At 38.2% G+C, this 20,749-nt stretch overlaps 1 protein-coding gene across 11 annotated transcripts in view; it reads right to left on the bottom strand.

Moving 5' to 3' along the window:
* Positions 1–5: 5 nt before the first annotated feature.
* LOC127431166 (CDK5 regulatory subunit-associated protein 2-like) overlaps positions 6–20,749 on the bottom strand; it is a 61,956-nt gene continuing 41,212 nt past the window's right edge. For 6 of the 11 annotated variants that reach the window (XM_051681456.1, XM_051681460.1, XM_051681459.1 and 3 more), the window contains exons 29-50: positions 20,339–20,404; positions 19,966–20,144; positions 19,447–19,885; positions 17,347–18,928; positions 16,369–16,476; positions 15,167–15,584; positions 14,460–14,680; positions 14,091–14,151; positions 12,556–12,746; positions 7,601–7,906; positions 7,138–7,263; positions 6,728–6,844; positions 5,070–5,196; positions 4,422–4,537; positions 4,136–4,330; positions 3,938–3,997; positions 3,616–3,806; positions 1,612–1,749; positions 1,162–1,300; positions 1,030–1,076; positions 652–697; positions 6–379 (exon numbers count right to left, since the gene is read on the bottom strand). In XM_051681456.1, the coding sequence (XP_051537416.1) occupies positions 252–379; positions 652–697; positions 1,030–1,076; positions 1,162–1,300; positions 1,612–1,749; positions 3,616–3,806; positions 3,938–3,997; positions 4,136–4,330; positions 4,422–4,537; positions 5,070–5,196; positions 6,728–6,844; positions 7,138–7,263; positions 7,601–7,906; positions 12,556–12,746; positions 14,091–14,151; positions 14,460–14,680; positions 15,167–15,584; positions 16,369–16,476; positions 17,347–18,928; positions 19,447–19,885; positions 19,966–20,144; positions 20,339–20,404 (5,001 nt within the window). In that variant the 3' untranslated portion in view covers positions 6–251. The remainder of the gene's footprint in view (positions 380–651; positions 698–1,029; positions 1,077–1,161; positions 1,301–1,611; positions 1,750–3,615; positions 3,807–3,937; positions 3,998–4,135; positions 4,331–4,421; positions 4,538–5,069; positions 5,197–6,727; positions 6,845–7,137; positions 7,264–7,600; positions 7,907–12,555; positions 12,747–14,090; positions 14,152–14,459; positions 14,681–15,166; positions 15,585–16,368; positions 16,477–17,346; positions 18,929–19,446; positions 19,886–19,965; positions 20,145–20,338; positions 20,405–20,749) is intronic. The other 5 variants (XM_051681458.1, XM_051681467.1, XM_051681457.1 and 2 more) reach the window with 4 other exon arrangements.

Genomic DNA, 20,749 nt, shown 5'->3' with positions numbered 1-20,749 from the left:
AATGATGTATTTACCCATGAGAGCTTTTAATGTACCACTCAATTGCATCAAAACATTACATTTTAGACAGGGTAATACAGCCGTTTAAAACGGTATAAACTTGAGTTCTAAATATTTACAGGAGAAAATCTTTAGCAAGTATTAAAACAATTCCCTTTTACAGCTATGTTAAAAGTTACTTATTTGTACTATATTGCATCAGCGTACCTTACAAGGAGAAAAATAAATTAGAAGACAAATCGGGGATATCACTAGCAGCTGAAGTGTGAGTCATTCTCACTGTGTTCTTCACTAAATACAGAATTTTGCTGTGGACTAGTCACACCCCTGGACAGAGCAGCCGTTGGCTCATTGATCACTGGCCAAGCAGTGGGACGTCCTAAAGAAACAATCAACAAATGAATATATTTAGATCATTTGGATGAGTAAATCCATGCACAGCTTCACATGCTTGTATAAAACAACACACCAGCCAAATGTTTAATACAGAAAAGAATAAATAAAAATTCTTTACATGGTGCTGAAGTATGCCATGAGGAGAAATGGGCAGAAAGAACATTGTACATGCTGTGATTGTTAAACGTCTCATGCAAAGAAAAAAAAATGCTCTTCTGTGACCACACAAACACAACAACCCCTCATTAAACTAACCTTCCACCGGCAGAACCTTCAGACCAAAAATGTTCAGATAGTTAGACTGAAATACAGATGTGAAATAAAGGAAAGAGAGCAGGCAATATGATTAATAATGCTATAAGTACCTCTGGTTGAGTTGACACAGAATAACTATTTAATCTTAATTTCAAAGTTATTTCTCAAATGCAGCAAAAGTTCATAAATAACATAGGGAATTTAAATATATTCCACAGTGAGTTGTATTCCAATAGCCTACTCACACCAAGTCCAAAAAATATCATATGGAAAGCTCATGAAATGACTAATGCAGGACCTCTCATGTCTTATTGCTGTAATAGAGAACAAACAGTACAAAAACACTGAGAACTCATAAGTGAATGAACTCAAGCTTACCTCCAGGTTTCCTCTGGCTCTCTTCAGCACACCGTGAGTCAGAGACACTGCAGGAAACACAGCACAAACATTAACTCTAAATGGATTATTCTACATGAACGCATGTTGAGCGTGCAGATGTGTGTCTCTTACGCTGGTCTATGATGACGCGCTCCATGCCCTCTTTCAGCTGATTGGTGGATCTCAGGCGTTTGACAGCTCCGGTCAGCATTCTCTCCTGCTGTGACAGACGACTCTTCAGACGAGAGATCTCACTCTTCAGCAGCTCATCCTGATAGAAGAGAGAACGAGACCGCTATAATAAACTTCAGAGAAGTTGTAAGTTGTAAACTCAGTTTTGAAACTTTCTGTAGTGGTGCTTATTTTTTAGTAAAACACTGATATATCATTCAGGTCAATATTTGGCCAATTTGACAAAAATAATTTTTTGTTGCTTTTAAATTTCAAAACGTATTTCATGTTGCAAGTAAATACATTTCACGGCTTTATTTATCTTTGTCTGTAGCATTTCATTATCTTTTCATAAAAACAGTAGAAAGTTTATGGTGTCCTCGCATAGATAGCAAGGTAAATGTGTGCCACCTGTTGAAAGTGTGTGCCATCTCCTGAGGGTAGTGAGACTCTCCAGAGCAGTTTGAGAAGTCGTGAGGCCTCCTCCAGAATCTGCTGCATAGTGTTCACACTGCTGGAAAACTGCTTCAGCTGGAACTGATCTACAGCCTGAAACACACACAACAGAAAACATTCTTAACGGGCAATAAAAATACACAACACTCGTCACGGTTCCCATCCTTTTTTGACCAATACATTTTTCAGGATCTTTCCAGGCGTTGGTGATAACTGGATAAAGTAATAAAAAATTAAATTAAAAAAATCATTTTGATTCAGACAGATTTGCTAATGAATCATTAAGACTGATTTGTGAATAGTTTTGTCTAATTCATTCAAAAGAATAATTCACTGACAAATCAAAATTCACTTTGGCTTGAAAACATGTTTTACTCTACATAATGCAATATTAAGCTCATGAAATATTTTTGAGTAGAGAAAAGCTAGAAAATATATATTCACTAAAGAACATTGACTTTTTAGACTTCTTTGATTTACATGACTTTCTATATTTTATTAATTTCCATGATTGCTCCATGACTTTTTATATTTTAATTTCCATGATTTTTTTCGACTTTTTAAATGTAAATATCCATAACTTTTCTGTGACTTTTAAATTTGACTAAATTCAAATGTCTTTTCCGAAGCTTTTTAGATTTTATTCATTTCCATGATTTTTCCATGACTTTTTAGATTTCACTAAATTTAATAACTTTTCCATGACACTTACTTTCCATGATTTTTTTCATGACTTTTAAGATTTGATTTATTTCCATGACTTTCTAGATTTTATTCATTGCCATGATTTTCTGTGACTTTATTAAATTCTTTGACTTTTCCATGACTTTTCGATTTTACTAATTTCCATGACTTTTCCAAGACTTTATAGATTTTATTCATTGCCATGATTTTTCCATGATATTCGTTTTTATCAAATTCTATGAATTTTTCCATGACTTTCTAGATTGTATTAATTTCCAAGATTTTTTAGACTATGAATTTCCAAGATTTTTCCATGACTTTCTAGATTGTATTAATTTCCAAGATTTTTCCAAGATTTTTTAGACTATTAATTTCCAAGATTTTTCCATGACTTTCTAGATTGTATTAATTTCCAAGATTTTTCCATGACTTTCTAGATTGTATTAATTTCCAAGATTTTTCCGACTATGAATTTCCAAGATTTTTCCATGACTTTCCAGATTGTATTAATTTCCAAGATTTTTCCAAGATTTTTTAGACTATTAATTTCCAGGATTTTCCATGACTTTCTAGATTGTATTAATTTCCAAGATTTTTCCATGACTTTCTAGATTGTATTAATTTCCAAGATTTTTCCAAGATTTTTCAGACTATGAATTTCCAAGATTTTTCCATGACTTTCTAGATTGTATTAATTTCCAAGATTTTTCAGACTATGAATTTCCAAGATTTTTCCATGACTTTCTAGATTGTATTAATTTCCAAGATTTTTCAGACTATTAATTTCCAAGATTTCTCCATGACTTTCTAGATTGTATTAATTTCCAAGATTTTTTAGACTATTAATTTCCAAGATTTTTCCATGACTTTCTAGATTGTATTAATTTCCAAGATTTTTCCAAGAATTTTTAGACTATGAACTTCCAAGATTTTTCCATGACTTTCTAGATTGTATTAATTTCCAAGATTTTTCCAAGATTTTTCAGACTATTAATTTCCAAGATTTTTCCATGACTTATTAGTTTCTATTAACTTCCATGATTTTGCTATGACTTGTTAGTTTTTATTAATTTCCATGACTGTACCATGAATTTTTAGATTTAATTAATTTCCATGATTTTTTCCACGACTTTTGAGATTTCATTAATTTACACAACATTTTTAGATTTTATTTATTTCATTTAAAAATTCCCTGAAATTTCCACGTTTTCCATGACTGTGGGAAGCCCCTCATTTAACACACTTCAGTTTGTGCGTGTGTGTGTGTGTTCTCACCCTGCTGCAGTCCTGTAAGTGTGTGTCCATGTCCGCATTGAGTCTTTTGGCTTCACCGATCTGTTTGCGCAGGGCGTTATAATCTTCTATCAAACCCAGAACATGACGGCCGCGCCGGTCCGCCCAGAGCCGATGACCCGGTACCAGCCGGGACGGAGCCTGGGACCCACTATCTGCCGAACTACCACCATCTAAACACACAAACAACCATTTCTGTCTTATATATATATATATATACAGGTTAAAGTGACCAATATGTGCAAGTAAATGTGTAAAAATGTACTCTATTATCTGTATTTTATATATATTTCATTATATTTACCATGTACAGCACTAGTCGGGTCTGTCTGTGAGTGAAGAGCATCTAATTTACCAACCTCATCTGAGAGGGAGAAGAAAGAAAACACTTTAAAATTAGGACATTGGTAGTGTAAGTAATGCCATATACTGTATGTCAAATAATAGAGGTAGTTGATGTTAACAGTTGATTTGGGGTCTGTATGTGCGCATGCATGTGTACCTGTGTTAGACAGCAGGTAGTTGATGTTGATGGTTGATTTGGGGTCTGTGCGGGTCAGTAGTTGTTGTTCTAGTCTCTGTCTCAGTGTTGTGTTGGTCTGAATGCTTCTCTCTAACTGCACACGCAGCTGTCTGATCTCAGCCAATAACTCACTCAGATCCACTGCAGAACCAGATCCGGAAGCACGGCCCTCTCCTGCACACACACGTATATCAGCAGTGTTTCAAAACATACTGAGCTGCCAACATAGACAGCATGTTAAGGCATCAGGTGCTTTCAAAAATACCTGTGTGCGTGGAGTTCTTGATGTGTTCCTGTACTTGTAGTTCCACACGTACAGACTGCAGAAGCTGCTGAGTGTCTGACAACTGCTGCCTCTGATGAGAGTTCTCACACTGCAATCTGAAACACACACACACACACATCTGTTTCACTATATTCGTGAGGATATTTTCCAAAATGTGGTCCTCACATGCATAGCCAAACCTGCACGCACACGTAAATGCACGTAAACACAGACATCTCCTCGTTTGAAAAGTTCAGGAACAACATACTGAGTTGTTGAGTCTGTATGTGTAATATGAAACTCTCATTAAGCAATTATGCATTCACCTCCTGGATTACCAATAACTGCAATAATTACAACAACTCATTAACATATAATTACACATGCCCTCTCAGAAAGACACATGAGACACAAACACACACATTACATGTTACTGGATCAGTGAACGGCTGCTGCAGAAAATGAGTGTGTTATCTGCAGCTAATCTCTTCTTTGGATCATCTTATATAGGAAACACACATGCACAACTATCTAAAGATTAATCATTTGTGAGTAATATGCATTGGTGGTCAGTATATGAACTGTGGGTGGCCCATGGATGTGATGTCTGAGGCTGCTTGAAGGTGCATGTTTGTATGTGTGTGTTACCTGTACAGGTTGTCCTGTAGCTGCGTTCGCTCTTGTTTCAGCGTTTCACACTCTTTTCTGCTCAGCTCCAGTTTAGCTGTTCTTCTAGCCAGAGTCTCTCTCAGCCGGTCATTCTCTTTCTGCTTATCTACACAAACACAGACCAGTGTCAGATATTAACCTTTCTATTAAGCAGCAACATTTGCCAAAGAACTTGATTAACTGGGGCATTTTTTACTTTTGTGGGGGCTTTTTTAATATATATATATATATATATATATATATATATATATATATATATATATATAAAATATACTGTGTGTTATCCTTTATATAATCTATTATTATTATCTGTATCTATTATTATTATTACAGATAATTATTATTATTATCTGTACCTGTATATTTATATTATTATTACAATTAATATTATTTTATTTTTATTTATTAATGAATGATAATAATAATAATTGTTATTATTACTGCATCTCTTACCCATTAAATCAACATAATTTTGCATTTATGTGATAATATGTAACTAGGCCTAGAATAGAAAAATAAGAACTGAATAAAAAAAAAATAAATAAAAAAAGGAAATCATGAGAGCATTTTTTCCCCCACTCATTTTGAATTTCTGGAGCATGTTGTCACTTTCGGTGGCATTCTTAATTTCCCCATCTTAATTTCAGACATAAGCACACAACAACAACTGGTATACAGTTGTGCTCAAAAGTTTGCATACCCTGGCAGAAAGTGAAATTTTGGCATTGATTTTGAAAATATGTATTGAAAAAATTGAACTTTATAAAGATGGAAAAGGATATAAAATGATATCCAAAGCCTTGAAAATGGCAGTCAGTACTGTTCAATCACTTATTAAGAAGTGGAAAATTCAGGGATCTCTTGATACCAAGCCAAGGTCAGATAGACCAAGAAAGATTTCAGCCACAACTGCCAGAAGAATTGTTCAGGATACAAAGAAAAACCCACAGGTAACCTCAGGAGAAATACAGGCTGCTCTGGAAAAAGACGGTGTGGTTGTTTCAAGGAGCACAATACGATGATACTTGAACAAAAATGAGCTGCATGGTCGAGTTGCCAGAAAGAAGCTTCTACTGCACCAATGCCACAAAAAAGCCCGGTTACAATAAACAAACAGAGCAATTTTTTGAAAAAGTCCCAACCTACAAGTGATTTAATTATACAGTAATTGACTCTGCATATTAAGCTGGAATACGAGAAAGTATTTTATCAGCTTTAAGTATGTTTTTGCATATTAATAAAGTTTTACACATAAAAACATGAATAGCATTTTTTAGAAATATGTCGAAAATGATGTACACTCACATGAGATGAAGACTCCAGTCATATCAGAAACTCAATAAAAGCTGTTTAATTTTACATAGAGCAGGTCGCCCCCTCATGGGCGCTGCCATGTTGACAGCATGACAAAAAGTAACAAAGCAGAAGATAAACAAATATCTTCGATGTTAAGCGGCAGCAAACAAACTCCCAGTATCCAGGACGATGGATGTCAGGACCGCGTCCAAAACACAAGTACTACTAGAAACGATGGGACGAGTAAAAGCCAGCTAAAATCTTACTTTGTGCACCTTTAAGTATGATTAGAGCCTCTGTCTAGTAATTTGAATATATTTGAGTTTGAGCTTGCGCATTACCTCGTGCTCCCTGGTTTAGCTGCTCTTTGAGTGTATGGTTCTGTGCCAACAAGAAGTGAAGTTCACTGCTGATGTGACCCTGATCCTCAGAACCAGCAATGAAGATGTTGGTGGCTGCTGATCATACAAACAAAGTCAGACAGACACACATTCAGTGATTTGAAAATCTGAAGATTGTTGTGAGAAGTTTAAAACATTCAAGAAAATGAACATGTATAATCAGCACATCATATGGTGTGCTTTATCTTATAGGTGTAAGTGTATTCGGCACATGTGGACGACTTAAGTAGTTTTCACACAGGGCATGTTGCAGCATTGGTCTGGTTTCAGACTCACGTATGATTCTGTCAAACCCCATGCTTTTCCGACATCAACTTGCATCATCACAAACGTGCACATGATGTGTGTACCTGGGTCTTTCTCAGCTTCCTGTAATTTTCTCTCTAATTGTTCTCGGAGTCTCTCGTTGGTTCTGATCGTCTCTTCAAGACGCTGACGCAACGCTCGGATCTCCAGCAAGTGTTCTGCCAACAGATCTACGATAAAGAGAGATGCAGAGAAAGACGTGACACAGCAGGTTTCCAGCAAAAACTCTTTTCTGTCTTTGTTCTGGACACAATGAAAGTTTGGTCATCATTCACTCACCCTCAAGATGTTCCAAACCTGTATGACTGTCTTTCTTCCGTAGAACACAAAAAGAGATGTTAGGCAGAATGTTAGCCTCAGTCACCATTCACTTTCATTGCAACTATTTTCCACACATTAAAAGTGAAGTGGTGACTGAGGTACTGAGATACTGCCCAATATCTTTTTCTTTCCTCCATACGATTAAAAAAGCAAGTATCCCTTTAACATGGAAGACAGGTATAATACCTGAGCTGATACTTGTGCTGGCTGAGGTGTTCTGCTGCTCTGGTTGTTTGTCTGTGGTCTGGTTCTGTGAGGATTTGGATGGAGTGTTGTGTTTGAGGATGGAGCGGGTGAGGTCCAGTTCACCACGGAGTGTAGCGTTCAGCTCCTCGCTGCTCCTCAGCTTCTCCTGTAGCCGCCCGTTTTCACGCTGCAACATTTGAGCACTCCCCTCACCACCATCAGACATGCCCACTTCAACAGCCACGCCCTTGGGTCCCAGCCCCAGTTTTAGCTCTGGAGACGCAGTGCCATTGGTCGCTGTCAGCCCTGTAAGAGATGATAAGAAAGGCTTATTTACAACTGAGCACAAGAACAAACTTGATTTTACTAATAACTATTTATTAGCGATAAATTCACTGATAAAAATCTCATTCTTGTTGTCATTTTATAAACAACATTTCTAACACATACTGTAAATTCTATAACGTGGCATCTATAATGAGTGAAACTGAATATTCAGTGAAATAATGTAGCGTAGTACATCAAGATTTGATTGAAAGGTGGGGTATGATATTATTAGTTAATATCACATGCCCAGCCTTGGTTAAATCAGCAGAGAAGAAAGCTGATTTAGAAGTTACTAAAGTTTGATTATTCAAACTTTTTTTTTTCTCTTCAGAATAACATGCACTGATCATCAGGCACAAAAAGACTAGGAACATTTAATAAAGTAAAAGAGGTCAATATTGTTTTAATGTTTTCTTTAAAGAGATACTGCAGATCAGCCAAAAATGAAAGATCTGTCAACTTTTACTCACTCTCATGTGGGGCTAGGTATTGATACAGATTTATGGATTTGATTCAAAGAAACTTCACAAGCTTGTCGATTTGATTTAGATTAGATTAGATTTTTAATTCAGATTATTTTGGGAATATTTCAGTTATAATGTCCATTTTAAGAGTTCACTGGCTCATATAGACCTGGAGCGCATTAAGGTATGGATGTTATTAACAATCATTTCAAATAAAAAAAAAAGGTCTGAAATATCTCGTGATCTACAACGTGAAGTTTTAATGAACAAGAATCGGTATCTTCTATAAATGTTATTATTAACAGTAATAAATTTACCTCGTGGATGTTGTATTTTGGCTTCACTATACACAATGCATAACTTAAATTCATTTAAACCAACTGGTTTGTCTGGGTTGTCTATAAGGGGTTAAACTGACAACGAGTCATGTGACAAAACAAACATGGTGCCGATCACAGCGGAGTTGGTCTTTGAGAGAAACAGCAACAAAACTACATCTGGTAAGAAACCTCATAAGTTTTTACATTGAAACCTGTTTGAGATAAAAGATTAAAGTCCCTAGATTCATCTCATATCCCATTTTTAAAATTGGAGCGATTTATCTTGAAACGCCATGCTGCTAAACACAATGTACACTATAGTGTACAATAGCACTATTTTTCCTTAGAAATTCTATGTTCACTGTGTATTAGCACATTGAGAATCAATGAGTTCATTCAAAAGCTGAATAAAATGTTGCTTTCAGAGGCTTTATATGGAGTTAGGATGAAATTAAGGTCCATTTCACACTGTTCTGAGACAGACATGCAGCACACTTGGTTAAGTCATTCACTAAATAGGGAGCAAGGGAGAATCCTATAGCTGTCCTATGCAGCCAAGTGCATTCAATCCTAACATCCAACCAAAAGTTCAGTTTCAGGCTGCTGTTTGGATGATGTTTGGACTACTCAACATGTTTGGCAGACATGTGACAATGGTAATCAGTATATAGATTCAGAATGTATAATGTATAATTTTATTTTTCAGCAGTGATTGGATGATTTTCGGCAGTAATTGGATGATGCTGGCCATTACTTTGAATCAAGGTCTCAGGAAGTTAAAAGTAAATTAAACAATTCACAAATTCATACAAACATGAATATACTAAAAATACACTGCACTGAAAATGTATTAAGAGGAAAAAACTAATACATGCATTTCTTAAGTGCATTTATTTAAATGATATTTAAACAGCAATCTACATGCACATACTTCGGTGGCTGTTTCATATTTTCATGTTTCCTTCTACAGTAAGGAATTTTTCTCTGACATAATGTTGACGCTTTCAAGTTTGCATTAGAACGGTTCTTGGGATATGATTGGCAGGCCTAGATGAACAAGCTCCTCCCAAACTTGCATTTGAAACTTAATTTTGCTTACATATGAAAGCAAGATGATTACTTGATACTTATTTTGATACCACAACAAAATACTAATTTGAGTAAATATAGTTTCAAGTAATTATTCAAGAGAAGTAAACAGTCAGTAATAAAGTAACAAAGAAACAAATTATAAACAACTGAACAAATAAAAATAGAACAAAAATACAAATGAAGACAACAGTGCTTTATCTTCATAACAGCAGTAATTCATAAGTCATGAAATGTTACATAAAACTACAATTCTTCACTGTATGATTATAATACATTAATACTATTAAAACCTACTAAAGTTATCCAGCCAAAAGCAATGAGTGGTTTCCTTGTTATTGTTTGATTCATATTAACGACATAATAAACAGCGGGAACACTTGGTTGTTACCTTCATCTCTGGTGGCTTTTAGCACTTTCATCCACCTGCTCCGAGAGACGCCGTTATGGATCACAATTTGCTCACTCATCTCCAGATTAGAGCAACAGCTAACCTCAACTTGATCTCACTATGACGGCAGAACTTAATCTAACCTCAGTGCAGTAGAAATTTTAGCGCTGCTTGAACAGAACATCACTCTCAACAACATTAGTGCCAAGCAGAATCCAAAGTCAGTTTAGTCAGTTACAAGTTCTCCAATCTCTTGATCTACTGTATCCAAGTAGCTGGGAAATTTGAAGCAGGTAGTTCTGAAGAGAGATAACGTGTTCAGTGTTACATGTTCTCGTTATGTTTGGTACAGTAGCGTTGCCAGTAGTATGCCCTCACTGAAAAGCAAAATCTCTCTCAGTATACTTGAACTTTGCACTATACTAAACCCTCAACCAATCAGTATCACACACACTATTCTTAAAGGCACTCAGTGAGTAGAGGAGATAACACTGCATACTGAATAATGCATTTGTACAGGCCGGTAACGGGACACCGGTATCAGCTCTTGCTGTTCAACTACACCACTCCATATCCTCAAGCGAACATGACCGCAAATGAACGGAAAATAACTGCTATTAGACAAAGCAGGGTGTCTATTTCTTAAATATATATATATATATATATTATATATACACACTCAAGTAAAATAAATGTATATTTAATAACAGGATGATACAAGCACACGTTTGCTAAATGTTCACTAAAATGCCTCGAGAGACACAAAGTCATTTAGTGCTGCGGTCTTATTAGTATTTACACATTTAGAATGTAAAATGGCCGTATTATTCTGAAACACTTGTGGGGGGAAAAAAACAAAACTCTTATCCAGGCAACTTTTTTTTACACTTAATCTAATTGGAATAAAATTCCTCGACTTTGTTCACAAACAAATCTGAAAACACACAAAAAATGTGGACCTTTTTCTGTACATTTTGTTGGTTTTATTTCACTTTGTTACACTTGTTTTGTTCCCGGTCAAAAATGACCGGACATTGGAAATGAATGGATTAGACTATAAAATACAGAAATATTAAGTGTTCAGGAGCACACACAACACACACATGTTGGTGCGGCTATCCTTATGTGGACTCTCCAAAGATATAATGATTCTTATACTGTACAAACTATAGATTCTATCCCCTAACCCTACCCCTAAACCTAACCCTCACAAAAAGCTTCTGCATTTTTACATTTTCAATAAAACATTGTTTAGTATGTTTTTTTTAAGTGATTTGAATTATGGGAACACTAGAAATGTACTCGGAACCACTCAAACCCGACAACACACACACAATGTGTGTTGAGCGGCCTCTTATGGATCGTCTTTCCATGTATAGTCTTTAAGGAATATTTCAAGATCTACTAATCATATTATATTGTGTTTGGGCTCGTTTGAATCAGGATAGTCTGCTGTAAGATACAATACGTAATTGTCTATGTTATATGTATGTTTCACAAAGTAATAAGGAAAAACATGACAAAAAGACACTGTTTATTATTTATGTGTGTTTGTGGGAATTTCATACACTAATACTCAAAGTTTGGCCTCTAAGTGAAACAAATTTGATCATTGCATTCTACTAATTGATACCTTTCCAATTATATATAAAACATGGCTATCTCATCTTTTTTTTATGGTTTTACCAACTTGTGATAACACATTTGCAAATTATGAGAATGAAACAGTTCTAATTTGTCAGTCAATTAAAAAGCATTATTTAAGAATTGGTAGGATCGCTATATGTATTGTTAAGTCCAGATTCTATGCTTTAAAATGACCCCTATTTTGTTCAGATCAATTTCGTAATCATTATAGTGACAACACCACAAGGACTGCCTCCCACTGGCCTTGTTTAAGCTCTGTTCAATGAATCATTCTATCAATAAAAATATACATATTTTTTTAAATATGTTCAAAAAAGGAGTACAAAAACTGTCATAAGTTGATAAAAAGATCTAATGCAATATCCTGTGATAATATATGCAATATGAGAGATTTATAAACAATCTTAGTGGGCATCAACACAAGTGTTAAAAGATGATCTGCTTTGAACTGAGATTCCATTAATCTATTACCAGCGAATCCAATTCAGGTAAGTAAAATCTTAAACCACTTGACAGCTTATAGGAAGTTTGTTCACAAACATTCATTTCTAATAAGATATTACATGAGACACAATCAGGTGTTCAAGACAAATGAAGCATTTAAATGAAAATGCAAGGATTTTTATGTGCATTTCTTTGTTTTTACGTTAATTTTTTGCATAAATCTTTGTGGAGTCTTAAGGTCTCTTTATACCCTAATGATTTTTTGAGAGTTACCTGTGTGAACTCTGCTGGGGGTCTGTCTGTAGACAGCACGGGGGCTGCCGTTGAAGGAGGAGGTGCCATCACTGGACAGCCTGTCACTCATCTCAGAGTCTGAGCACTGCTGCATTCTGGGAACTTGCTTTCGCAGTTGATCTTGCAAGCACTGAATGAGCTGGTCTTTCTCCTGCAGTTCTGCAGACAGTCTGTCACACACACACACACACACACACACACAATTAAAAACTGACTCAGAGAGAACAAATTTGTGTGGAAACATTGAGAGACAACAATCTCACATCACAAAAGACACATCACATCAGAATGTCAGGAAATAAGGCTGCAAAAGGGAAAAGATGAACCCCAATTTGCATACTACTTTGCACTATAAGTATGAACTTCACTGGTGATGCATGCGGCAGTATTGTAACATAGTGCTGCATCATAAAAACTGCTAGCATGAAGCTAAATGCATTACCTTTAAAAATAAAAAGTGTATTATCTTCTGCGTTTATACATTTAAAAACGGTTTACGTTTTACTTTGAAAAAGTATACCATCCAGATACCATCCGCATACTATTTTCAACATACTTTGATTTGGGCTAAACTAATTCTAGCCTCAAAAACTACAGGGTTTGGATAGTATGCAAATTGGGATGTAGGATGTAAAGACTGTCACTCATTTTCGGGTTCAAAAACAGAACCCGAAAAGATTTGCCTTCGAGAGTTCATCACACTGCACTGCACACAGGCCCCTGCAGGCAGCACTCACAGGTCAATATAGCGCTGTGTACTAACAGCAAGATTCTGGTTCTGCCTGCACAAATAAACCATCTGCAGCTGCTGCTGCTCTCTGTCGCCCTCTAGCTGAGAGCGCAGGTACTGCAGCTCCTCCCATACACAATCACTGTCAGGAGGAAGCCAAACACTCACACACATCAAACATCAGCTGGGCTCATGTGTTACAGTCCATCCATACTGCCGGACTCATGTACGTAGTATGTATGGGTAGCATGTAGTAATATCATTCACAGTCAATCAAGTAAATCACATTACAATTGAGAAACAGGAACACCAAAACAAAACCATATTTGTGTTATTCTACTCGAGATCTTTCCAATCTGTACAGTAAATAAATCTATTTCATAAGTTATGTAAACAGAACACTTCTAATTTGTCAGCAAATAAAAAGGCACCTGTTAAGAGTTGGTCACATTGCCTATATGCATCGTAAAGTCCAACTTCTAAGCTTTAAAACAACACCCATTTTGTGTTGGTCAAGCAAGTACTTTTATGCATTAAAAAAACAAACTAGTTTATAGTATCAGAGCGGGTGGGTCAAAACACCAATGGGTGTCACAGTATGTACACTAAAACAGTGTTCTGGACACAATGCCTGTGGGATTGTGTCATGATTGTGTGCGCTTCATTCTTCCATTACATAATCACACAGTTATGTTTCCTTGAGAATTCCTCAGCAGTGTGCTCAGTATTTGTGAGATTATTGTGGCGGCTGCTTAGCAGATACTAAGCTGAAAGATATGCTTACCTGAGTGTCATCTCTGATGCCATCTCCTCCTCACTATCCATGCAAGCACCTCCTGATGAAACTAAAGGATAATGGGGGAATAAAAGAGCACAATACATCTCACACACATTCCTGCAGATGCATTGCAAAAGATGCAAAGACTGTGAGCTGCTCACCGAATGCCATTTGATGAGATATTGATGCATTGAGATATTATATTATACTTTGCAAATTATATGTCATCAATTTTGTTCACACAAATATCGACATGATCTGTACCCCAGACCCCAAGTGAAAACAGCTTTGCAAAACAGCTTTCCCCATCAACCAACAAACCGAAAAATACATTCTTCACTAGTCTCTGCAATCACTCTGTATGTGCATATTTACCTTGCTCTAGTTTCTCCAGTAGGCTCAGGCTGTGGTCCAGCTGCACTTTGAGTTGGGTGCCCTGAACAGAGTGCATCTCGCTGGGCTGAAGCAACTCCTCCAGAGCCCCTCGGAGTTCCAGCAGCTGTTTACGTTGTTTGACGCCCAAACCACGAGACACACGGATCTGTTCCCGCAGCTCACACAACTCACGGGCCTGAGACTGGACTAGAGACTCAATTCTGTGGACAGAGAGAGAGAATGACATTAATGCAACAGTAGTGTACAAGTACACTACTTCACCAATGTAAAAAGGTGTTATTTGGCAAAACATGAACTCCCTTAATTGTGTAATAATAACTGTAACATAATAACTCAAGTGGCCAAATTGCTTTATTGCTTTAATACAACATGACATAATTTGACATAATAATTGACATAAGTACAATAAACAATTCTTCAGCCAAGTAATATTGTAATTGTAAATGTAAGCAGTTTACAGTTGTCAAGCAACATAAAAGGCATTTCAATATAGAATATGAAACTGATGTGCGGTGTCCACATATTGTCTATTTTACAGCTTTGAACATGGCTCATCCAATCAAATTTTGGTGGCAGATCTGTTTTCTAAAATATAATAACAAGCGATTTGATGCTAACAAACACTTCTTCATAAGAATAGACATGTTAATGACGATTAACGCGAAGATTATGAAGATGACGATTACCTGGATGGAGAGCCTGATTGGCTGTTACTGTTCATGGTTCTCTCTTTCTCCAGCTCTGCGCTCAGCTGGGCGAATTGAGCCTTCATCAGCTTCATATTCTCTCCTTCCTCACCTCCTCCACGGTCAGAGGTCACACTTAGGCACTCAGATGACAAAGACTTTTTCCGCAGTTGTTGCTGGAGGTGCTGGATAATTCTGTGCTGTCCTTCAACCTGTGATTTGAGCTGCTGGAGGTGCTGGCGGAGCAAGGCGGGGTCAGCGTTAGGGTCAATGCTAGGGTCGCAGGGTCGAGGGGAGCTCAGGCCTGGAGAGCTGGGATACGAGGGGCTGTATGCTGTAGTGTCAGGAGAGAATCTGTCCTGATTCCCCTGGAGGACAGGAGACAGACCAGGAACCAACCGCAAAACACCGTCTACATCTGATTGATACACATAACAAAATAATAACATACAAATTTACAGATTAGTACAAGCAATTTGAATATTATTCATATAACTTCAACTCTAAGGCCAGTCAAGTGCAGCTGTGCACATGTTTGAAGAAAAAAATACAGCTGTCAGACAAAGACACCATATTAGTTTTATTATCAAAGGTGCACTAAATAGTTTTTGTTTATGTTAAAACAGTGTTCTTGGACTTTATACTGATACATCTGATTGGATCCAGTGTCTTAAAAGCAATTTTTTATTTGCTGATGTCATTAAAGAAATGCAATAACTATAGATGTATTTGTCAGACCATGATTAATTAACTGCACAACTGAAAAAGAAGGATAATAAAATAGTTTCTTCTTCACTACCAATTTGACTTAAGTCTTTATCCTATTTGAGGGAACAACATTTTAAAATGTTGCCAAAAGTGCTTTTCAATTCTTTAGGAATAAAACTTTTAAGAGGACAAAAATGACTTAGTGCACCTTTAATTACACCAGAATTGGAATGGTTTGATATGATGCAAACCTTATCAAACCATGCTAAAACAAACTGAGTGTGCACACACATTAGCCTGAGGTTAACCATTCAAAGTATAATATCACCATCTCTGAAAGTCTTTTCCATCACTCTCAGCATGCAGTCAGTACCAGTTTGGAAAGCAGTTTTCTTTTTTTAAAAGAGCCCTTTCCATGCAGAAACCCTGACATGCATTCTTATTAAGCCAATCTTTTAAGCAGTCATGCTCAGGTGTTTTTTCCCCCTGACTACCTGTGCTACTGCCCTCCTCTCTCTCCGTCTCACTTCTTCCACTCGTTTCATACCCGAGGTCATGCGCCTCCACCTGCACACCTTTATCATCCAGTTCACCAGGGGGAGCTAGAGCATACAGGCTTTGATGAAAACAGCAGCACTCGGGCACATCAACGAGCAACATGCTGACAAAGTACTCATAAAAATGTCTTATAGGCCTTTATCACAGTCCGCGTGTCGTCACATCCGGCTCCGAATAGTAGCATAACCAAACATCTGTCTATGGATGATCGCAGTTTTTCTAAATTAATTAAGCCAACTTGGATGCACTTGTCAGTAAACATCAGCTGTTTAATCGTTTCTTTGGAGTAACGCTGCACTTCAACGTGTTATCTACCACTTTAATGTGTAATAGTTATTTTACCGTTCACAAGGAGCTGCGCACATTGTTCAGCTCACTTCCAGAGGATGAAAGTGCTTAACTCCAGTCCGAAGAGATCGCGTTTAAGTGTTTTAATGTCATTACTTTCATTACTGAAGCATGCTCATCTCCCGTTTGTGAACATAATACAGTTGTAGACTGGGACATATTCACCTCTGTTTTATTTACATTGCATTCGGTCGCGACTCGCAAGTGGACGCTTCCCCAATCATCGCATTCAAACCACGAGGATATAACACCACGTTTACAACGATTAAACAGTTATTTTCTGTAATCAGACTCTGGGATGGAAATGTTTCTTTTATAATTCCACACTGTGAACACTGCCATTGAAAAAGACTGCAGCGGAAGTTGTTTTATGCTACTAATTGAAGCTTCCGCTCCGCGAACGCGGAAGTGTGATAAAGGCCTATTCTATTCCATTACATTATGCTGTCTAACTGTTGAATTTCTGGTGAATGGAAGAACCTGTTGTGTGTATGCCCCGTCAGAGTGAATAAGTTGGAGCACCTTCTACTTTCACTAAAGTGTGTGTGTATATATGTATATCTCACCTTTGCGCAGATCAGATTGTTTGTCCTTGCTTGAGCTGTGCACAGCAATGACAGATTGAGCTATCGCCAGTTTCTCCTCTAATTTCCAACATGCTCTCTGTCTGTCCTTCAGGGCCTTCTCCAATTTCTCAATGTGGGCATCCTTCTGCAGAAATTCATTTTGAGGCATATCTCCACCTCCTCCACTTTCGCCACGCTCATTGATATCATCTTTAACCCCCTCTTCCAGTTTGGTCAATTTCTGAGCACGCTCAATATGGATTTGAAGAAGCATCAAAAGGTTCTTATGAAGCTTCTGGTGTGAGGACACGGATTCCAGGAAATTTTGTTGCTGTAATGGTTTAGAACTTTCTGGGTTCTCTTCGCCTTGCTGAATGGGCGTGCTTGTCTTTTGTTGGTGACTTTCGGTACGGGCTGGGTCCTCCAGAGACTCTCTCTTGTGCAGAGCGTGCTGTAGCTTGTCAAGCCATTGTTGTAACTCTGAACTAGACGAGTTCTTCTGAGATTTGTTTTGAGTTGAGCAAATATCAGCAAGAGACTGGACCGCCCCTTCAGCAGCTCTAATGCACTCAGATAGACAATCAGTCAATTGCTGCTGTTGCCATGATTGAACCTTTCCTTCCTGAGGGTCTGGGGTAGTGTGTTTCTCCTCCAGACCTGTGGGGGCACTGTTTTGCTTGGCATTGACAGTTACGCTCAACTTTTTAACAGCCGCTTCTGCAGTCCAGAGCTTCGCCTGCAGCTCTGCATTCAGTCTGCACTGCTGCAACAGTGACTGCTGCAGTGATTCCATCTGCCGTTGCAGGTCAGAATTACCTGGGCTTACACTGTCCTCACACTGCTGAGAGGTTCTTACCTGTCTAATCAGCTCCTCAAGCCTCTCACAGAGAACATGTGGGTCAACCTCCCCATGGGCTCGGTCTGCGTGGCTACTCGTTGCGTCCACATCTCGGAGCGATGCAATGGCAGACTCTGCCTTGTTCAAACACTCTAAGATCTGTGCGATGAGTCGGTCTTTCTCCTCAACAACTTTCTGAAGTTCTGCACACCGTTGCTGCAATGATACATCTACTGTTTGACCCAAACCACACTCAGAGTCCAGGCTGCATGCAGTGAGGTATGCAATGGTGGACTCTGCCGCTTGCAGGGCCTCCAGGTATTCTCGGTTGAGCCTGTCTTTCTCTTGTAGATCAACCTGAAGCTCCTCCCACTCCCGGACTTGTTGCTGTAGGCGAGAGATAAGGTCTTCTTTCTCCTGGCATTCTTGATTCAGCAGCTCTAACTGCGCCATGAGCTCAGATTCTAGATTCTGGTCTGTATTCTGTCCGATGTCAGTGTTCTGTTTAGTTCTAATTGTTGGACTCAGCCTGGAGTCTTTAACATGGTCTAATTCCAGATGTTCCTGCTGAGCTGACCTCAAAGACGTCTTGCTGTCGGTGCTGTAGTCGGACTCTTCCGCCCCAGTCAGGTCTCTATTTCTGGGGTGAATGTGGTGTGAAATCACCTCACTAAGATCCTCAGAACTCTGCCCAGAACTCCTACTAGGCCTCACTAGTACCGGGAGACGGGATTTCACATACGCCTGTAACAAAACAAATCAGCACAGGACTTAACTTTCTGGCACAAAACATTTTGACTTCAGAAAAGACTTTAAGCAGTGAAAACAGGTTAGACTGTGGACAGGGATGGTGTGGCGTACTGGGTGAAGCTCAGGGCTGGTAATCAAAAGGTTGCTGGTTTAATCCCCGAAAGTAGCGATCTATGAGCCAGCACTGTGCCCATGCACAAGACACTTAACTCCAGGTTGCACCGGGGGGACTGTCCGTTTTTGGAGCATGCTCAGTACAGATTTGAAGAAGGATTTCCGATATGTTCTATTGCCATAGCTGACGCTTTCATCCAAAGCAAAAAGTACCCTCACCTCAGAAACAATCCCACTGGAATTCCCTGGGGTTAAGAACCTTTTTTAAGGGCAAAATGATTCTAGTCCATGGATTGCTCCCTACAACCAGCAACCCTTCTGTTAACCGCCCAGAACTTCAACCACTATACCACATCAACCTTCTACATAGAGGTATAAGCAAGTAATATCACACTAACTGTATGTCTGGCCATATGCTGTTTCTGACTCTTGCTGGGTTTAGTGTTTAGGCCCTGTTTTCTTTTTTGTTCTTTTTCTTCCATTTCTTTCCTTTCTCTTTGCTTGTTTTCTTTCTGCAGTGTGTGATCGTGCCTCTGTGAATCATCACTTTCTTCTAGCTGTCTTTTCATCTCACTAGCCATGCTGACGATCGCCTCTGGGTCTAATCGACTTCCGGTATCCGATACTAAGTTCTGCTGCAGCTGCTCCTTAAGAAGTCGGATGACCTTTCGGTGACCTCTGGCCTCTGAGCGGAGTGTCTTGACAGTATTCCGTAAGTCGCCGTCCCTATCACTTTCTCCAGAACTCTCTGCACTCTCTTTAGACTCAGTGGAGTTTTCTTCCTTCAAGAGTCCACGGAGTTCAGATGTTTCTGAGCGAAGTTTGGCCACTTGCACCCTACAAAACACAATACTTGTTAAAATTCTGGTAAGTATAATCAAAGCTAGAATGCGATCACCAAATTATCCTAAATGCACCTGAGCTGAGAGACTGATTCTGCCCCACAGTCTAGAAGGAGCGATTGGAGTTCTGCTTTTATGGATTCATCCTTAAGGAGTCTGGACGTGGGTGATGGGGCACTTTGCTCTCTCTGAGTCTGTGGCTGTTGACTTTCATCCCAAGCCTCTTGAGAATGATCTCCCTTATCACATCTCTCCTTAGAGATCAACAATACATGCATTTCCAGATAAATTATAATGTTAATTAATTTTAAGGTGAGGCTAAAGATTACAGTAAGATAATACAAAATTGATTGATCAGCTTCATTGTACATTGCTTTTGCAAGTATTTCCAACAGGCTTTTGGCTGTTAGGTTGTTGAGAAGGGTGAATTATACAGACTATCCCTTACCTTTGTATTTTGAGGCATTAGTGTCATGACAGCTTTAGCGGCAGGCAGCTGCTCCTCCTGCATTTGCTACAGTAATGGGATGTTTCGGTGACACATGACTTAACACAAAATGCCATAACAGAAAAAAATACAAAGAAAGCAAATAGTAACAGTAGGATGGGGTGACTGCAGGTGATAATGGGTAAGAAAACGAGCCAGAAAGACAGAGGAGATAACAGGGGTTAGCAGGGATGGAAGTGAGAGATAGAGAACTAGAGGGAGAAACAACTACTGCAGACACATGCATAAACATACACACTCATTCAGTAGACAAACGCATTAGAGAAACTTGTATTAAAAGTCCAAACTACCGCTAAGTAATGTTAGTAAATGTTAGAAAGACTCAGCTACCGACATGAGGTCAATCATACT

The sequence above is a fragment of the Myxocyprinus asiaticus genome, chromosome 40 (genome assembly GCF_019703515.2).
Source record: "Myxocyprinus asiaticus isolate MX2 ecotype Aquarium Trade chromosome 40, UBuf_Myxa_2, whole genome shotgun sequence".
Classification (NCBI taxonomy): domain Eukaryota; kingdom Metazoa; phylum Chordata; class Actinopteri; order Cypriniformes; family Catostomidae; genus Myxocyprinus; species Myxocyprinus asiaticus.
Note: the sequence above shows the minus strand (reverse complement) of the source record. Positions and strands in the feature narration are given on the sequence as shown.